Source organism: Leptodactylus fuscus, chromosome 1 (genome assembly GCF_031893055.1).
Source record: "Leptodactylus fuscus isolate aLepFus1 chromosome 1, aLepFus1.hap2, whole genome shotgun sequence".
Taxonomy (NCBI): Eukaryota; Metazoa; Chordata; class Amphibia; order Anura; family Leptodactylidae; genus Leptodactylus; species Leptodactylus fuscus.
The window spans coordinates 21,910,533-21,932,020 of record NC_134265.1 but is presented as its reverse complement, the minus strand read 5'-3'; the positions used below and the strand labels follow the sequence as shown (position 1 = coordinate 21,932,020).

At 41.7% G+C, this 21,488-nt stretch overlaps 1 protein-coding gene across 6 annotated transcripts in view; it reads right to left on the bottom strand.

Annotated features, from left to right (window-relative positions):
* The window catches only part of DCC (DCC netrin 1 receptor), a 634,243-nt gene that overhangs the window by 409,315 nt on the left and 203,440 nt on the right, over positions 1–21,488 (bottom strand). Inside the window, exon 1 of one of the 6 annotated variants that reach the window (XM_075267874.1) lies at positions 10,392–10,531. The exons of the other annotated variants lie outside the window; for them this stretch is intronic. Within the exon in view, the coding sequence (XP_075123975.1) occupies positions 10,392–10,455 (64 nt within the window). The 5' untranslated portion in view covers positions 10,456–10,531. Of the gene's footprint in view, positions 1–10,391; positions 10,532–21,488 lie in introns of those variants that run through there. 6 annotated transcript variants of the gene reach the window in all.

Sequence of the window (21,488 nt, the reverse complement as noted above, 5' to 3'; positions counted from 1 at the left end):
TGCAAATAAAATCACTGTGCAGTGATATGCAGATTTTTTTTTTCTATTTAACTCTAATCTCATGAGACCTAATTTATATTGTGGTTCTGTAGCAGGTGCAGAACTACAACCCCCAGCATTCCTAATAAGCTGTATAAATGTATATGCAGTGAGCTCCCCCTAGTGGTGGCCACAGGCAGAAAGAACTTTATTATTGAGCCCTATCTCCTTGAGCCTTCACCTGTATCAGTAGTCTGTGGTTTAATAGCTTGTCCAATACTACAACTCCCAGCATGCCCTGAAAGCTGTCTATATTTATATGTAGTGAGCTCCCCCTAGTGGTGGCCGCAGGCAGACAGAATTTTGTCATTGAGCCCTATCTGCCCTGCATAAGACGTCTCCAACTCTAACTCTGCAGCTGCTGCAAAACTACAACTCCTAGCTCCCAGGGCATGCTGGGAGTTGTAGTTGTGCGGTTTGGAGATGGCAGACATGCCGTATAATGACATTACATGTAGCTGAAGGCATAGAGAACAATGCGGCATTAGTGCTAGTAATCCGATTAGTCCTTATCTAATCAGAGACGGATAAAATGCAAATTCATTTTTTGGATTTAGCAGAGCAGGGATAGCATTAGTGCAGCGCCTCGTGTGGCCGTCCTACGCCAGGACTTTCATTCCACAGACACTGAATGTAACAGGCCTCACTAGTCAGCAGACTCCACGTCATCGGGTGCCAGCACTTGGACAATACAGATGTAGTAGATAGGATTTTGTCATGGAACTCCTTCATACATTAGGTTGGTGTAAAACACCAAATATAACATGCTATAGGGTGTCACAATGAATTGTACCAAAGGACAAACCCGTGTTCTGTAACCCTTTCCTTCCTGATGAGATCCAACAACTCTTCTTCTGAGGTCCTCAGTAATCTCCTTTGTTCATCTCACGAATGCATCTTGTAAGGATCCGTCTGTGATAGCTCCCTATTGCCCTTCACCCCATAGACTGAAAACTCCCAACTCTGATTTCACCTGCAGATTGTTTGATAATCATAAAGGTTCACTTACTTTTACCACTCACCTTTGTGTGATTATGCATCTATTATTCTGAAGGGTTCACAAACTTTCAAGCACTGCTGTACATCTATGAAAACAGGCCTGGCGTTATATGTGACCCCCCACATTGTAATACTACAATACAGTTATTAGATGCCTTCATGAATAGGGTTGTTATTTCCGCACTGTATGGCGGTATGTGCGTTGTGTAGCACTATTATTCATGTTGCCGTCTATGGCGGTATATGCGTTGTGTAGCGCTATTATTTGTGTTGCCATATATGGCGGTAGGTGCTTTGTGTAGCGCTATTATTCATGTTGCCATATATGGCGGTAGGTGCGTCGTGTAGCGCTATTATTCATGTTGCCATATATGGCGGTATGTGCATTGTGTAGCACTATTATTCGTGTTGCCATATATGGCGGTAGGTGCTTTGTGTAGCGCTATTATTCACGTTGCCATATATGGCGGTATGTGCATTGTGTAGCGCTATTATTCATGTTGTCATATATGGCGGTAGGTGCGTCGTGTAGCGCTATTATTCATGTTGCTGTATACGGCGGTAGGTACGTTGTGTAGCATTATTATTCGTGTTGCCGTATATGGCGGTATGTGCGTTGTGTAGCGCTATTATTCATGTTGCCGTATATGGCAGTATGTGCGTTGTGTAGCGCTATTATTCATGTTGCCGTCTATGGTGGTATGTGCGTTGTGTAGCACTATTATTCCTGTTACCGTATATGGCGATATATGCGTTGTGTAGCACTATTATTCGTGTTGCCGTATATGGCGGTATGTGCGTTTTGTAGCGCTATGATTCATGTTGACGTATACGGCGGTAGGTGCGTTGTGTTGCGCTATTATTCATGTTGACGTATACGGCGGTAGGTGCTTTGTGTAGTGCTATGATTCATGTTGCTGTATATGGCGGTATGTGCGTTGTGTAGCGCTATGATTCATGTTGACGTATATGGCGGTAGTTGTGTTGTGTAGCGCTATTATTCATGTTGCCATATATGGCGGTATGTGTGTTGTGTAGCGCTATTATTCATATTGCCGTATATGGCGGTAGGTGTGTTGTATAGCACTATTATTCATGTTGCCGTATATGGCGGCACTCTATAGTACACTTTAAATACCATATGCAATGACTGAAGCATCATATGGCACTTTTTTTGGGAACCATCTCGTAGCTAACTAGGTGCGGTATTATATGGTTATTGACACACTATATGACCATACACCAACGATCTGACAGAGGAAAAAATACAGGGTTTCATCCATTTGCATCTCAGCTCTGCCACACCGAGCGAACTGAACTCCCCTGCATCTATTATTTTACAGCATATGGTTGTGGCACTGAATGGCATTATTATTCAGGCTACTATATAGAAGTGATATTTGGCATATATATGGCGCTGTTTCTCAACATCGGCCTATATGGCGCTTCTACTCTGGGACCGTATGGTTATTCTAACACCATATCACCTTGCTTCTACCCATAACAGACTCAGTTCTGCTCAGTCCTTTTATATCAAGATCATCCCGTGACAAACTCAGCGCCGCTATTCCAAGTTCATCACTATCTCGCTGACTTCTTTCTACCATTGACAAACACAGCTCTGCTACGTCAAGCTCGGCTCCAGCTCATCAACTTGATTCTACCATTAACAACCTCAGCTCTGCTAGACATTGACGTATCAAAAAGATTAAAAAAACCCAAAAATGAGCGGCCGAAACGCGTGAGCGTGCACCTATGGCGCTAATACACCCCGGACTCATCCGCAATCCATCTGGCCTGCGGGATCGGACATGACCAGTTGTCTCATTGGAAGTAAACTGCAGTAATCTGGCGTGTATGAGACAAAGGGCGAGTGACACCGGAGCGGGCCTTCTAACCCAGGGCCCCGGCAGGACATGAGACAATGACCGACTCCTCATTGAAGAGCCCAGCACCCAAGAAGCCCATTATGCTGAGGACAATAGCGGGGGCTCAGCTGAGGACCCCGACTCAGGTGCCGCAACAACTCTAATCTCTTCTCTGCAGCAGATGGGTTAAGAGGAGGTGCAAGGAGTTAAGCTGTAAATTAGTATGGAGCCCTCCGAAACCATAGGCCTGTCTATAGGCTGCCAGCGCTAATAACAGGCTTCCCTCACAACCCCAAATCCACCGCCCCCGCCTGAACAATGGCCGCAGATAGACCGCCGCCTCAGGCAGGGACAGATGAGACAGGATTTACCAGGCCCGGGAACTCGTGGGGGGGAGAAATGTATCGAAATACAAAAAGCAAGAAGTAAGTGGATGAAAAAAAGGCGTAAATCAATCCGAAAATATATCAATAATAAGTAAAAAAAAATCCCAAAAAAATAAAAAGTATCAAAAAATATAAATCAATCCAAAAATATATCAATAATAAGTAAAAAATTCCAAAAAATAAAATGTATCAAAAAATATAAATCAATCCAAAAATATATCAATAATAAGTAAATAATTCCCAAAAATGAAATGTATCCAAAAATATATCAATCAATAAATACATAAAAAAATAAAAAAATAAATATCTAAAAATACATAAATCAATAAATTAATATTAATAAAAAAAAATAATCAATAAATAAATCAACAATCTATAAATAAATAAAATAAATAAATCAAAAAGCCAAGAAAGCAATAAAAAAGAAAAATGATATAAAAAAAAATACAATAAAAATAGTCAAAAATTAGTAAATAGAAATTTTTCCAGCTAAATAATCCACCATATTCCTCTGCAGGACAGAATTTATTTGTTTGGGAATCACGCGCTACAATCCCAATGTTTTCCATAAGGACCCTATTACAGCTCCATGTTTATGGGATCGTACTGTACCACCAAGTGGCTTCACACCTATATAGATAATGTGGACCGATCATGTTGGCTTTGGATATGTGAGATATCGCAATTTGGAAGCTGCAATACCAGACACAACCTGACGACGAGTGGGGCGCTGTTTGTAGAGGAAAGAAAGCAGCCATGTTTTTACAGTCCTGCACAATCCCTCTAAGTTCAGTGATACAAACTTAGCACGATAGGCAAAAGAAGCCTCATAGTAATAAATATCACCTTGGGTACGTCCATACGAATCCTGCCCAACATAGTCTACAAATACTTGCATAGTAATAAGTATCTTGTCTCCCTGCACTGCCATCTAGTGTTCTTAGACTTACATGACAACATATCCACATATAGGAACACCATTGACTTCAAAACACAAAGTATATATGTATATTTTTTGGAAGCCCACCCAATGCCCTTTCCCTGGCCTGGAAGACCCCTCGTAAGAGACTGTTACCTAGATCTACCCCCTCACACTGAGGTACCGTGACCAAAACTTGTACTAGAATTTAATACTGTTACATTACCCATGATAAAAAAATTGCTAAAAACAGCACCACACCTGTCCACAGGTGACAACAGGTATTACAACTAAGCTACATTTAAGTATATGGAGTTGGCCTGCAATACCATTCACGACCTGCAGACAGGTGTGGCGCTATTTTACCAACATATCAGCCAATCTTTATTCAAAAACATTTCTTCCTTTTTCTTCTACAGCCTATTGTCGCTATTCAAAAAAAAAATCGCTCGCTGCAAGTAAAAGCAAGAACGGAGCGAATTTGTCAGATTTACCTTTTACTAAGCGCTAAAGAAGTTTTCAATGCACAAATTACAGCGTGCCAGTCACAATGGTGAATACGGGGCACACTGTAGCCACGCTCTCCTCAAGGCCGCGGTGAGCGTGCTCAGATTGGCGAAGGCGTTCGCATCTGTCAAAACGCTTCTTTTTTCCACATTGTGTGTTGCTTTTTACTCCGCGACCCGACTTGTCATAAAGGGGCAGACACAAAAGAAGGCGCCACGTCCCATCAACACGTCAAAAACGGTCAAAGGGGCGAAATTCTCTCACACGGGAAAGAATCTAAATTGATTCGGAGTCATTATTGCGATTCTTTTTTACAATGGACGAAGGAAAGAATCTGAAAGTTTTTACTTTTCAAAAATTTCTTACAATTCCAGTTCAGTTGTTTGTTTCAATTTTTTTTTTGTAGAGATTGTTTTTGTACGCCGCTCCCTCCATTGACCAAGATGCCCCCAAAGACTGCGACCATGGGAAGTCCCGAGAACCAGAGTTGAAATCTGCACCACTCAGGCGGTTGTAGGAAATGTGACCGTATTGTCCGTATTGGATGTAATGGTGAGTCAGTGGTGTTATCTTCTATTGTTATCCTGTCTTAGGTAGAAAGGAGGTGACTGCAAAAGAAAACCTCTAAAGAACTGGCAAATATCTGTGTAGTTCAGGGGAAGGGGAGGGGGAGTCGGATACGTTTGGGTTGTCTATGAGAAATGTGTATATTGTTACAATGTTTAGCCCAGGCAGGGTCGGGATCGGCAAGTGACACCGCGGGCCCCAGAAATACTATCACTATACTCGGGGGTCTTTGCAGACCCCCAAGTATAATGATCGGCGGGCCGGGAGAGGTAAGGGAACTTAAAAAATACTGTTACTTACCTCTCCACGTTCCTGCCAGGCCTCCTTCATACTTGTCTGATGTCACATGACCCGGGCCTGCTTCCCGGGTCATGTGATGTCCGACGTCATTAAAGAACGACAACAGCGGAGGCCGAAAGCATAGGAGGGACAGGTAAGCAACTGGTTTTTTTTAATGTTTTTATTCCCCTGGGTCTCCAATTATTATACTCTGGGGTCTGAAAAGACCCCAGAGTATAATAATTGGTTATGTGTGTCCACAGTGGGACATAATACTGTGTGCAGGGGCCACTATGGGGCATAATACTGTGTGCAAGGGCCACTATGGGACATAATACTGTATACAGGGGCCACTATGGGACATAATACTGTGTGCAGGGGCCCCTATGGGACATAATACTATGTGCAGGGGCCACTATGGGACATAATACTGTGTGCAGGGGCCACTATGGGGGATAATACTGTGTGCAAGGGCCACTATGGGACATAATACTATGTGCAGGTACCACTATGGGACATAATACTGTGTGCAGGGGCCACTATGGGGGATAATACTGTGTGCAGGGGCCACTATGGGACATAATACTGTGTGCAGAGCCACTATGGGGGATAATACTGTGTGCAGGGGCCACTATGGGGGATAATACAGTGTGCAGGGGCTACTATGGGACATAATACTGTGTGCAGGGGCCACTATGGGACATAATACTGTGTGCAGAGCCACTATGGGGCATAATACTGTGTGCAGGGGCCACTATGGGGATAATACTGTGTGCAGAGCCACTATGGAGGATAATACTGTGTGCAAGGGCCACTATGGGACATAATACTGTGTGCAGGGGCCACTGTGGGGCATAATATTGTGTGCAGGGGCCACTATGGGGCATAATACTGTGTGCAGGGGCCACTATGGGGGATAATACTGTGTGCAGGGGCCACTATGGGGTATAATACTGTGTGCAGGGGCCACTATGGGACATAATACTGTGTGCAGGGGCCACTATGGGGCATAATACTGTGTGCAGGGGCCACTATGGGACATAATACTGTGTGCAGGGGCCACTATGGGACATAATACTGTGTGCAGGGGCCACTATGGGACATAATACTGTGTGCAGAGCCACTATGGGGGATAATACTGTGTGCAGGGGCCACTATGGGACATAATACTGTGTGCAGGGGCTACTATGGGACATAATACTGTGTGCAGGGGCCACTATGGGACATAATACTGTGTGCAGAGCCACTATGGGGCATAATACTGTGTGCAGGGGCCACTATGGGGATAATACTGTGTGCAGAGCCACTATGGAGGATAATACTGTGTGCAGGGCCACTATGGGACATAATACTGTGTGCAGGGGCTACTATGGGGGATAATACTGTGTGCAGGGGCCACTATGGGACATAATACTGTGTGCAGGGGCTACTATGGGACATAATACTGTGTGCAGGGGCCACTATGGGACATAATACTGTGTGCAGGGGCCACTGTGGGCATAATACTGTGTGCAGGGGCCACTATGGGGCATAATACTGTGTGCAGGGGCCACTATGGGGGATAATACTGTGTGCAGGGGCCACTATGGGGTATAATACTGTGTGCAGGGGCCACTATGGGACATAATACTGTGTGCAGGGGCCACTATGGGGCATAATACTGTGTGCAGGGGCCACTATGGGGGATAATACTGTGTGCAGGGGCCACTATGGGGGATAATACTGTGTGCAGGACTTACTAAGGGATATAATAGAGTGCAGAGGAGGGGGTCGGTCGAGGTCTTCGGTGTCGGTGTCGGTTGGGGGGGGCCCCATGTCAAAAGTTTGCCACTAGTTGTGCCACTGGTTACAATGTCTAGCACAGGGCAGGGTAGTCAGAGGGGAGGGGGACTTGGATACTTTTGGGTTGTGTATGAGACCTGTGTATATTGTTACAATGTCTGACTGCTCACGCTCACTATTAACTAAGTAACAGAATTGGAAATCCCTTCTGTATGATCTGTGCACACTGCGGATTAATTTGGGTAGCGGTAATTGGCGCGCCTGGCACTCCACCACCTGGCCCTCCGGACAAACAGATCTGCCTTGTGGAGGAAACATTCCCAAATATTTACAAATTAGGAAGAAGTGCGAGGAGATAAACAGTCATTAGACATGGCTTTATGCAGAATCACACCCCACGTCTGTCGCTGGGACTGTGCCGGGAGGGCGACGCAAACTGTTAACTCCTCTATTGAAGACTTGACCCTGAGCTCATCATATGCGCACATGTCACTTCCTGCCTGCATAATGAAGCCTACTTATATATACCGCCATATACATGGAACATATGGCTACATGGAGGAATATCTGTTCTATATGTCACACTGGATGGGAAAACCAGATATACAACCTTATACAGAGTGGATCTAATGTGCTAAGTGTCAAGTTATTCATCTGTAGAGGCGCAGCCCTCACGTCACTAAAAACTTATCTGTGCTACATAATCTAGATATATAGATAGATAGATAGATAGATAGATAGATAGATAGATAGATAGATAGATAGAAGATAGATATGAGAGAGAACAGATGGATGGATGGATGGATAGATAGATAGATAGATAGATAGATAGATAGATAGATAGATATGAGATAGATAGATAGATAGATAGATAGATAGATAGATAGATAGGAGATAGATAGATAGATAGATAGATAGATAGATAGATAGATAGATAGATAGAAGATAGATATGAGAGAGAACAGATGGATGGATGGATAGATAGATAGATAGATAGATAGATAGATAGATAGATATGAGATAGATAGATAGATAGATAGATAGATAGATAGATAGATAGGAGATAGATAGATAGATAGATAGATAGATAGATAGATAGATAGAAGATAGATATGAGAGAGAACAGATGGATGGATGGATAGATAGATAGATAGATAGATATGAGATAGATAGATAGATAGATAGATAGATAGATAGATAGATAGATAGATAGATACAGTCCTATGAAAAAGTTTGGGCACCCCTATTAATCTTAATCATTTTTAGTTCTAAATATTTTGGTATTTGCAACAGCCAGAGGTTCCATCATGCTTTGGGGCTGTGTGGCCAATGCCGGCACCGGGAATCTTGTTATAGTTGAGGGTCGCATGGATTCCACTCAGTATCAGCAGATTCTTGAGAATAATGTTCAAGAATCAGTGACGAAGTTGAAGTTACGCCGGGGATGGATATTTCAGCAAGACAATGATCCAAAACACCGCTCCAAATCCTCAGGCATTCATGCAGAGGAACAATTACAATGTTCTGGAATGGCCATCCCAGTCCCCAGACCTGAATATCATTGAACATCTGTGGGATGATTTGAGAGCGGGCTGTCCATGCTCGGCCACCATCTAACTTAACTGAACTTGAATTGTTTTGTAAAGAGGAATGGTCCAAAATCCCTTCATCCAGGATCCAGGAACTGATTAAAAGCTAGAGGAAGCGACTAGAGGCAAAAGGAGGATCTACTAAATATTAATGTCACTTTTCTGTTGAGGTGCCCATACTTTTGCACCGGTCAAATTTTATAGATAGATAGATAGGAGATAAATGGATAGATAGATAGATAAATAGATAGATAGATAGATAGATAGATAGATAGGAGATAAATGGATAGATAGATAGATAAATAGATAGATAGATAGATAGATAGATAGGAGATAGATAGATAGATAGATAGATAGATAGATAGGAGATAAATGGATAGATAGATAAATAGATAGATAGATAGATAGATAGATAGATAGATAGATAGGAGATAGATAGATAGATATGAGATAGATAGATAGATAGATAGATAGATAGATAGATAGATAGGAGATAGATAGATAGATAGATAGATAGATAGGAGATAAATGGATAGATAGATAAATAGATAGATAGATAGATAGATAGATAGATAGATAGGAGATAGATAGATAGATAGATAGATAGATAGATAGATATGAGATAGATAGATAGATAGATAGATAGATAGATAGATAGATAGGAGATAGATAGATAGATAGATAGATAGATAGATGATAGATAGATAGATGATAGATAGATAGATAGATAGATAGATAGATAGATAGATAGATAGATAGATAGATAGATACAACAGGTGTAAGACCTCAGCTCACCTCAAATGATCAGTAACAAATGAACAAGTCAGCCCTCCAACACTAGAAGATAACACAGGACTCCATCAGTCCGGGGATAATTCCTTTGCTAATAAAATCTTTTTTTTCTTCTCTATTTTTGGACTGACCTGTTCATTTTTTACTAGATAGACAGATATATAGTGTAGTATATAGGGATGCCTAGCTGGGGGAGGGGAGCTTATATACCTCACTAGGGGCTTATTGAATAGGCTGCAGCAGAGAACGGAGCTACATTGTAACAAAAGCCCAGAAGTCAACAGTCAGTACTAATTTGTCACCCATCACTACAATACAACAATGTATAGCAGGGAGATACAATGTACAATTCACATACAATACAATTCACATCGCAGCCCTATGTAAAACCATCATGGAGAATTTATTAAGATAATGCCATAGGTTTACTGGCAGTCCTATGTAAAACCAGGACTAATAAGATCATAGAATAGGTTTACTGGCAGTCCTATGTAAAATCGGGACCATTAAGATCATACTAAGGAAAGACACAGAGAACACACAACCCTATTACAATGGCAAACCCAGCTCTGCTATACCGTATCTATAGGGTAATAGCGCCAGGACTAGGGTACGTCTCAGTGAGATAACCTCACCTATAGGGGAGACGGATATTGAGAATTACCTGCTAAGAGAGGAGGGGGCAGCAGGACCCAGAATACAACTCCATACAGAACCTGTAGCTCCATGTCCACACTTCAAGCAGCAACCGTGAAGATGAAGGATAATTCCATGTAAAGGGTTAATACAGAAAATATAATCCTATGTGAGGGGTCAATGCATGGAGGAGTAATTCCCAAGCAAAGGGTTAACGCGAGAAGCTGTAATCCCAACGTAACGGGTCAAGGCGAAAAGGTGGAATCCCAAAGTAGAGGATCAACGTGAGAAAGTATAATCCCGAAGTAAAAGGTTAAAGCGAGAAGGAATAATCCCGAAGTAGAGGGTTGAGGCATAAAGGACTAATCCCAAGTGAAGGGCCAATATAAAAAAAACTCTGATACCATGTGTAGGGTCAGTGCAAAGAACTATAATCCCAAAGTGAAGGGTTACTACAAGGAGACATAATCCCATGTGCAGGTGTGTAGATCCCTCAGAACCAGGTCCACCTCCAACCAGCGATGTCCAGAGCTTCTTGTAGCACCCTTGTCCCCATTGATTGTGAGGTCAGATCATCTGCAGGAGCCTCCAGTCGTGGTCAGCACCTCCTCCATCTCCTCCTCCACCAAGGAGACCACCATAAAATTCTCTCCTCCAAGATATTCAGAAGATCCTAAGGAGCAAAGCGCTCAACATCTTCTGGAGGACTTGGGTCTTGCTTGTAGACCGGAGAATTTCCTGCTGCACCTAAACCTTCTCCTCCTGCTTTGGGAATGACGCCTCGAGCAGCAGCAGCAGCCACATAATGGGACCCCGGCAGGCTCCGCTCACTCATATGAGACAGAAGAAAGGATTAGCCAAGGGCTGCCGCCTGATCCTCCCACTTTCCATGGCCCTCATGAACCTGCCATGGGACCCGCTACATCATCTGGGTCTCACTTGAAAGGAAAACTCAAGAACAACTGTGACCGGGACTATGGGATTTGTAGACAGATGTAGCAGAGCTGAATTTGTCATTCAATTCTTGACTTCTCTATAAAGCAAACCGTCAGCAAACAGCGTGACAAACTCATCTCTGTACGGCTTGGTTGACATGAAGGAACTCGGAGCTGATTTGGATTCTGCCTCAAAATTCCAACCCGAGTCTCGGTGATGGACGCTTCGTCCCCGGCTCGATCTTGCCCCAATTTTATCGCTATATGAGGTTCTTGCTTGTATATAAGGTTATCCAGCGCCCAAACCAAAAAAAAACATTCATGGCCACTAGGATTGAGGCGATCTTCAAATTTCAGGATCGATTTTTAAATCCGATTTCCATCCGATCGTGAAATTTGATCCGATCTTTCCCGATCCCGATCGCTCCACCCTAGTCAATGCTTCTCTATGGGAAAGGTCACTTGTAGGGTTGAGCCAATCTTGAGATTTCAAAATCCGATTTCGATCATTTTCCAGCAGATCCCGATCGTGATCGTGAAATTTGCTCGATCGGGATGAGATCTTTTCCGTTCCCGATCGCTCAACCCTAATAGCTGGGCTTCTACCGGAGAATACAGCGCCTCTCAGAAGCGCTTTAAGGTACTACATGGGGAGGCATATGGGGCCATCCAAATGGTAGTAGGCATGGGTTGGCACACAGGGCTATACATCTATCTGTAATACAGAACAGCAGGTTTTATATGTGGATGTAGCAGAGCCGAGTCTGTCGGTCCAGTCATGTGATCTGTAGCACTACAACCCCCCACATGCCCGAACACTCGGGGGTTGGATGCAGCAAAAAGAATATAATTGACAGTCTCAAGTGGCTTCCAATTGACGTCCATGTCTAAACAACTCCGAAACCAAATGTTCAACTTCATTTCCACCCTCGATAGCCGCAATCTGTTTGCTTTAATGGTGTTGGCCTAACAGTTGGCAACTTTGGAGTCTGTCGGCCAATTACCCTTTAAGACGTTGCGCACATATTAATGGTGGGCGGCACAATGGCTGGCAGGAATACATTAACCAAACAATATTTTTTTGCCTACAGCTGTCAGGCAGATGACGGTCTACGCTGTGACTGCTGACACGCCAGCCCCACTCCCTGCCACATATGGAAATGCTCCCTCCTGTCAGTGTGTTGCCCTGACAATCCCAGCCTGACTGCGAAGAGAAAGAGCAGCGAGCGAGTCCTGGAGCGTCGGACAGCTGAGGAAGCAGCATGGAGCCTGCACGACTGTACACAGCGAGACTGCAAATACTACACCGAGTGTGCCTGCACAGCATGCCAACATCTATCTATCTATCTATCTATCTATCTATCTATCTATCTATCTCCTATCTATCTATCTATCTATCTATCTATCTATCTATCTCCTATCTATCTATCTATCTATCTATCTATCTATCTCCTATCTCTATCTATCTATCTATCTATCTATCTATCTATCTATCTATCTATCTATCTCTATCTATCTATCTATCTATCTATCTATCTCCTATCTATCTATCTATCTATCTATCTATCTATCTATCTATCTCCTATCTCTATCTATCTATCTATCTATCTATCTATCTATCTATCTATCTCTATCTATCTATCTATCTATCTATCTATCTATCTATCTATCTATCTATCTGTCTATCTATCTATTTATTTATCTATCTATCTACAATATCTATCTATCTATCTATCTATCTATCTATCTATCTATCTAGCTATCTATCTATCTATCTATCTATCTATCTATCTATCTATCTATCTATCTATCATCTATCATCTATCTATCTATCTATCTCCTATCTATCTATCTATCTATCTATCTATCTATCTATCTATCTATCTCCTATCTATCTAGCTATCTATCTATCTCCTATCTATCTATCTATCTATCTATCTATCTATCTATCTATCTATCTATTTATTTATCTATCTATCTACAATATCTATCTATCTATCTATCTATCTATCTATCTATCTATCATCTATCTATCTATCTATCTATCTATCTATCTCCTATCTATCTATCTATCTATCTATCTATCTATCTATCTCCTATCTATCTAGCTATCTATCTATCTCCTATCTATCTATCTATCTATCTATCTATCTATCTATCTATTTATTTATTTATCTATCTATCTACAATATCTATCTATCTATCTATCTATCTATCTATCTATCTATCTATCTATCTATCATCTATCATCTATCTATCTATCTATCTATCTCCTATCTATCTATCTATCTATCTATCTATCTATCTATCTCCTATCTATCTATCTATCTATCTATCTATCTATCTATCTCCTATCTATCTATCTATCTATCTCCTATCTATCTATCTATCTATCTTCTATCTATCTATCTATCTATCTATCTATCTATCTATCTATCATCTTATCTATCTATCTATCTATCTATCTATCTATCTATCTATCTATCTATCTACAATATCTATCTATCTATCTATCTATCTATCTATCTATCTATCTATCTATCTATCTATCTATCTATAATCTATCTCCTATCTATCTATCTATCTATCTATCTATCTATCTATCTATTTATATCTATCATCTATCTATCTAATATCTATCATCTATCTATCTATCTATCTATCTATCTATCTATCTATCTATCTACAATATCTATCTATCTATCTATCTATCTATCTATCTATCTATCTATCTATCTATCTATCTATCTATTGATCCAATCAGCTATCAATCTATTGCTCTATCTATCTATCTATCTATCTATCTATCTATCTATCTATCTATCTATCTATCCATTCATTAAGCTATCTATTGATCTAACCATCTATCTATCTATTGATCTATCTATCTATCTATCTATCTATCTATCTATCTATCTATCTATCTATCTATCTATCTATCTACAGTATCTATCTATATCTCTCTATCTATTTTCAGTATCTATCTATCTATCTATCTATCTATCTATCTATCTATCTATCTATCTATCTATCTAGCTAGCTATCCGTCTATCTATTGATTTAACCATCTATCTATCTATTGATCTATCTCCTATTTATCTATCTGTCTATCTATCTATCTATCTATCCATCCATCTAGGTATTAAAAGATATATATAAACTATAATGACAAAAATAAAAAAAATAAAAAATTTTGGGGGAAATTATAATATTAAATGATCACATGGCTCTGATCTCATTGTAACATAATAGATTTGCTTTCCACAATATATAACAATAGGGAATGTATATCTGTATTTTCCCTTACTACCTACGTTTCCATTATCTGTGCCCAGTTCTATACGTACAACAATCTCAAATGTGATAATTTTATGTAAATATAAACAATTGTCATAAATCCCACCTCTCTGATCTTAGTGATTGAGGTGATCAGCACGCAGTACCTTGTTTCCCCTACAGATGTCACTGTAACAATTATTTTCTATAGAGAATATACCAGGGCACAATCTCTTTTTATCCGCACTACTGAAATAAATCTAATGGACAACTGTATCATCAGTGATGTCAGATTAATTTTTTGTTACTTGCTCCAGGGCGCCGGCATCCTTTTCGACAGGAAGGTTAATGTGCATAGAGAAGTAATCCCATTGTATATAAAGTTTTATTTATTTGTATGACACTGAAGTGATTTATACGCCAGACATGACAACATTACCCTGAACTGTTCAGCTTCAATTCAAGCAGATTGTGCTTCATCCTGAGTAATACAATCACTGTAACCATCTGTAATGTTATCAGCGCACCAAGTGCAGACGCTCAGGTGAAAATCTCATCATATTTACTGCAAATCCCGAGAATTAAGGGTTAACTAATGAAAAAAGACAATTAAAATGTTCCATGATAGATATGGATATATAGAAGATAATGAGTTCTATTCTATATATACTGGAATAGATGAATACTCTATATAGGAATATTCATATGGTTACAGTAAGTTAGGACTTAAAGGGATTGTGTCACCAGACCCAGCATATCACCCCAGCCCTGCAGATAGATAGGTTACTGTCACCAGACCCAACATATCACCCCAGCCCTGCAGATAGATAGGTTACTGTCACCAGACCCAGCATATCACCCCAGCCCTGCAGATAGATAGGTTACTGTCACCAGAACCAGTATATCACCCCAGCCCTGCAGATAGATAGGTTAGTGTCACCAGAACCAGCATATCACCCCAGCCCTGCAGATAGATAGGTTAGTATCACCAGAACCAGCATATCACCCCAGCCCTGCAGATAGATAGGTTACTGTCACCAGAACCAGCATATCACCCCAGCCCTGCAGATAGATAGGTTACTGTCACCAGAACCAACATATCACCCCAGCCCTGCAGATAGATAGGTTACTGTCACCAGACCCAACATATCACCCCAGCCCTGCAGATAGATAGGTTACTGTCACCAGAACCAGTATATCACCCCAGCCCTGCAGATAGATAGGTTAGTGTCACCAGAACCAGCATATCACCCCAGCCCTGCAGATAGATAGGTTAGTATCACCAGAACCAGCATATCACCCCAGCCCTGCAGATAGATAGGTTACTGTCACCAGAACCAGCATATCACCCCAGCCCTGCAGATAGATAGGTTACTGTCACCAGAACCAACATATCACCCCAGCCCTGCAGATAGATAGGTTACTGTCACCAGACCCAACATATCACCCCAGCCCTGCAGATAGATAGGTTACTGTCACCAGACCCAACATATCACCCCAGCCCTGCAGATAGATAGGTTACTGTCACCAGACCCAGCATATCACCCCAGCCCTGCAGATAGATAGGTTAGTGTCACCAGACCCAGCATATCACCCCAGCCCTGCAGATAGATAGGTTAGTGTCACCAGACCCAGCATATCACCCCAGCACTGCAGATAGATAGGTTACTGTCACCAGAACCAGCATATCACCCCAGCACTGCAGATAGATAGGTTACTGTCACCAGAACCAGCATATCACCCCAGCACTGCAGATAGATAGGTGACTGTCACCAGAACCTGCATATCACCCCAGCCCTGCAGATAGATAGGTTAGTGTCACCAGAACCCGTATATCACCCCAGCCCTGCAGATAGATAGGTTAGTGTCACCAGAACCAGCATATCACCCCAGCCCTGCAGATAGATAGGTTACTGTCACGAGTACCAGTATATCACCCCAGCCCTGCAGATAGATAGGTTAGTGTCACCAGACCCAGCATATCACCCCAGCCCTGCAGATAGATAGGTTAGTGTCACCAGAACCAGCATATCACCCCAGCCCCGCAGATAGATAGGTTAGTGTCACCAGTACTAGCATATCACCCCAGCCCTGCAGATAGATAGGTTAGTGTCACCAGACCCAGCATATCACCCCAGCCCTGCAGATAGATAGGTTAGTGTCACCAGTACTAGCATATCACCCCAGCCCTGCAGATAGATAGGTTACTGACACCAGACCCAGTATATCACCCCAGCCCTGCAGATAGATAGGTTAGTGTCACCAGAACCCGTATATCACCCCAGCCCTGCAGATAGATAGGTTAGTGTCACCAGAACCAGCATATCACCCCAGCCCTGCAGATAGATAGGTTAGTGTCACCTGAATCACACAGTGTTTTCCCATTGTCTGCATTGCCAAGATATAGCTGTTTTCGCCAATGGAAATAAGCTCTTTGAGGGCGCTGCCATTGCTCTACGGAACTCATTTGCATATTGACAAAGAAGCTATATCTTAACAATGGAGGTAGCAATTCGCAAGGGAAAAACACTGTATGACTGTATGATTTAGGTGACACTAACCTATCTATCTTCAAGGCTTGGACAATATGCTCGGTTCTGGTGACACACTCCCTTTAAAGTATTCCTTAAAGGGGTTGCTCAATAAGGACAATACCTTTTTTGTTAACAAGGTCCCCCCAATAAGTAACAGGGTGTTTTGTTGCTAACATTCTAAGTGATTAGATGTGGATAAACCCAAAAATTACAGTTCACCCTACAAAAACAACTTCATTTATAAAGAGTTACAGACTGTAGAAGTTGTGTTGAATTTACAACAATGATATAAATTTAGTATTGTCATCATTGTAGTGACCCACTGCATAAAGTTCTCTGTCCAGACAATAGTTGCAATACAGTTTCTCAATACATTATACGAAAGATTAAATGAAGCCATTAAAAAACTGAACTCGGCCTGCAAAAAACAAGCCCTCCTATACCTAGGTGAATGGAAATATAACGAAATTAAAAAATAAAAAATAGTTAATTTGTGTTTTTGATAACGGACCAAAGAGCAAAATTTTCATCAATATGATAGAATATTCTATGGAAGTAGTCAAAATATTTTATATATATATAAAAAATAATAAAAAAAAAATATTGTATATAAATAAAAATAAAAAATTAAATTAAATTAAAAAAAAAAAAATTCCTTCCATCATTTTGCTTCCATAGATGTGAATATTTTTGCAATGGCCATTATTACTGTTCACATCGGTCGGATAATCTGTGAGTCTACGATGGGGGGGGGGGGGGGGTTTGCAATATTGAGGCGTTGCAGCTGTGGGGTTAACAATCCTTGGAAACAGATGAAACCGCCAAGTCCACAAGCCACCGGTGCTTCATTATACCGACCTAGCAACATGGGACCCTGTCAAGAAAAGGCTGCATCTCAGGATGAATATTAATGACTTTTATCTTTTTCAGCGGAGAGTTCAAAGGTCAGGAGGACTGGCTTCAATCTGGAAGCGCAGGCACTTACCCAAAGATCGATAGACGCACCGAGATCCCCATCATCACTCTATGATGTCTCCACACACAATATAACACAGTCTGTCTATCTGATTAAGCCTATGGCTCAACAACCCTATTAGGCGAGAGGCACCAGTTGAGGACAATTGCCTAGTTCCTTTTGCCCTCTTTAAGAGAAAAAAAAATCTAATTTGGGAGTTCTCGAGGATCCTGAAACGGCCGTCTATTGTCCCCAATGGCTCCATGTCATCCTTAAATTTGCTCCGGAGCGTTAGTGAGAGTCAATGTCATTTATCAACCATTACAGAAATGAAACAGTGTCGGAGGGATTTCTGCTTTGTGGTCCCCGGGCTCTTGGGACTGATTTACAAAGCACTTATAACATAAAAATATCTTACGAGCCGTAGACTTCCCGAAACGTCGTTGTATATCATGAGGCTAGAACCTGTTTAGGTGGGTACCCTGGATATTGAACGCGTTATGAGACATCAGTAGTTACAGTGGGGCTTTAGACTCTTTCACTCTATGGTGTTGTAGGATTAAGTGTATTGAGGACATTTCATGAAGGACTTCACGAGGAACTGAAGACTCATAGAACGTTGTTCGTAATAACAGTATCCGAAAAATAATCGTTGACTTCTAAAGCATACGAGACAATGAAAAGTTAAGGGTATACAGGCAAAACCTAAAGATCTGGGGCCCTAAAGCAACATTTGTAACAGAGCAATCATCTATACCTAGGTCCTTCTTCATCTTCCTTCTTAGTTGTAGATATTGTGAAATCTTTGAAAAAGTTGCTTACACTGCCCGATGGAAGGTTTTTTCCCCAAAGTAGGTCATCTCAAAGCACTCATCTTTGGATATCTTGAGCCAAGAGAAAAGATATAGCTGGAAAGATCTGGACTTTGTACCATGATGTCTACTTCTAGGGCAAAGGAAGCCCTTGAGGTTCACGGGTGAGGATGCAACTATAACTATAACTGTATCAATAAAAGTAGGCCAAAAGTTAAGGTTCACAGTAAATCCGGTTGGATGTCTTCTTAGGGTTGGACAAAAGTTTAGGTCCATCCATGATCTTCAACAAAAATTATGCCCCATGTGCTGATCACATGGGTTGCTTTCCTGCAAGAACCTCTAGTTTGGACTGTCTTGATGTTGGTGGACTAACCATTAAAGTAGTGGGTTGGGAGGAGCGCTACATGAAGACTGACCTGAGGGAACGTGGCCTGATTTGGAGGGGTGGTTCTTTCTGCTATTTCCTGTTTACCTGGTCTTTCTGATGGGCCACATGAGTGGTCAGGACTTGTGATGGACTTGCGATGAAACCTCGCAAAGCCAAATTGTGAAATGTACACCTATGGGTGGAATACTTCTATCTAATCTTTGTTGGGGAGAGGAGAGAACATCAAGAAGGTCTAATAGGTTAATTGTATCCCATAAAAATAGACCCTAGTGGTAAGTGACTCCCAAAGTCAACTCTAAATAGGGTTGTCTTCTGCTGGACCATTAAGGCCATCATTGTGTCAAATCCAAGGGCCATCCTAGGATCTTCTGCTTCTCTGCTGGGCCGGTCTGACACTTGGGCATCTTATTCTCTCTAACGTTGTCATCTCTAACTCCTCAGTATCCAAAGAGTTCCATCTGATGGATAGATAATAGATTTTTTTTTTCCGTAGACATATGGGACGTGAGTGTCTCCGTTAGGTTCCAGCATCTTAAGTATGCCTTTAGACGCACCAGGTGTATTCGTCAAAGAATACAATCTTTTATTTCAGCATCAAAGTCACAACCCTTCTTTATACACAGCTGTCTTCCCTACAGGGTGATGTATTTTCTTCTCATCAAAGTCGCCAGAGGCATTAAAGTTATATACCAGCCGAAGTCTCTGAGGAATGATCAGCGGTGACCTATGGAAGTTAAGCTCTACAGACAGAGATGAGATTTTATTACATCTGTTCTGCTCACTTGTTATGGCAAAGCCTACGACAGCTCTGGGGTCTTAAGTCTTCCATTTATCTACCCGGGAAGATTGTAAAGAAGTGGATAGAGGCAGCTATTTTTTTGTGCTGCCCAGAGGTGACCTATGGGTTTCATCGAGAGACTCTCAAAGTTGATTCTGAAATGAGAAGCCAACTTTCGTCATTTCGTTACATGAACTCAATCTGATAATGTGACCTTGGCTCCTGGATTTAGACTTAGAATCAGACTTTGAACGTCAGATACCTGGTAAAGTTACATATTGTTCCAGTTTATATAAGTCCCTGCTATTATTTTACGCCTTCGACTAGCTATATGATCTCATATTATCTCCATCTTCGGTAAATCCATAAATCTTCTTTGAGTTAGGTTCGTGATACAAGACACCCGTCATTTCAATAATAGTTGGCGTATGGTAGTCTTATAGTAGATGACTTTAAGCCTCAAGATGCTATACTCTATGTAATTAGATATCAATATACCTGGCAAGACCAAAATTCTGAAAAAAACCATGCCAAATAGGGACAGGTTTAAGAAAAATTTTCAATGGTCAACCCATTTTATGGTGCCATGTTGGGCTATGTCTAGTCCTGAGCAGTAGAGATGAGCGAACAGTAAAATGTTCGAGATTCAATATTCGTTTCGAGTAGCCCCTCAATATTCGACTACTCGAATTGAATATCGATCCCCATTATAGTCTATGGGGGGAAAATGCTCGTTTCAGGGGTAGGCAACGTTCGATCAAATTATACTTACCAAGTCCACGAGTGAGGGTCGGGCTGGATCTTCCGAGAAGTCTTCTCCGTGCAGCGTCCCCGCGGCATCTTCCGGCTCTGAATTCACTCTGCCAGGCATCAGGCCTGGGCAGAGCCGACTGCGCATGTCCGCACTATAAGTGGGCATGCGCAGTCGGCTCTGCCCAGGCCCGATGCCTGGTAGAGTGAATGAAGAACCGGAAGACGCCGCGGGGAAGCTGCACGGAGAAGACTTCTAAAGGTAGGAGAAGAACCAGCGTTGATTGGCCGACTGTATAGCATTTGGCCAATCAACGCTGGTTCTGCATCGAACTTTTCCATTCGAACAGCGAGTGGTACTCGATCGAGTACGAGTATTTCGAATACTGTAGTATTTGATCGAATACCTACTCGATCGAGTACTACTCGCTCATCTCTAGTGATTATGCAATGAATGAGGCAGAACCTCTAGAAGGTTACGGTGATGGCCAAACGGCCACGTCAAAAAATGTGGCTCCTTCGCTGTAGGTTCTTCCTCTCTAGATCAGTCCTATATAGGGTTGTCATAACAAAAATTCTCATGTACATGGTAGCTTCACTAACTCTTTAGGTTGTCAACATTTAGGGATTACCAGAGTTGGCTATGTTTGATCGATAAGCCCAATCTTGACACCACAAGTTGACCATTGCCTGA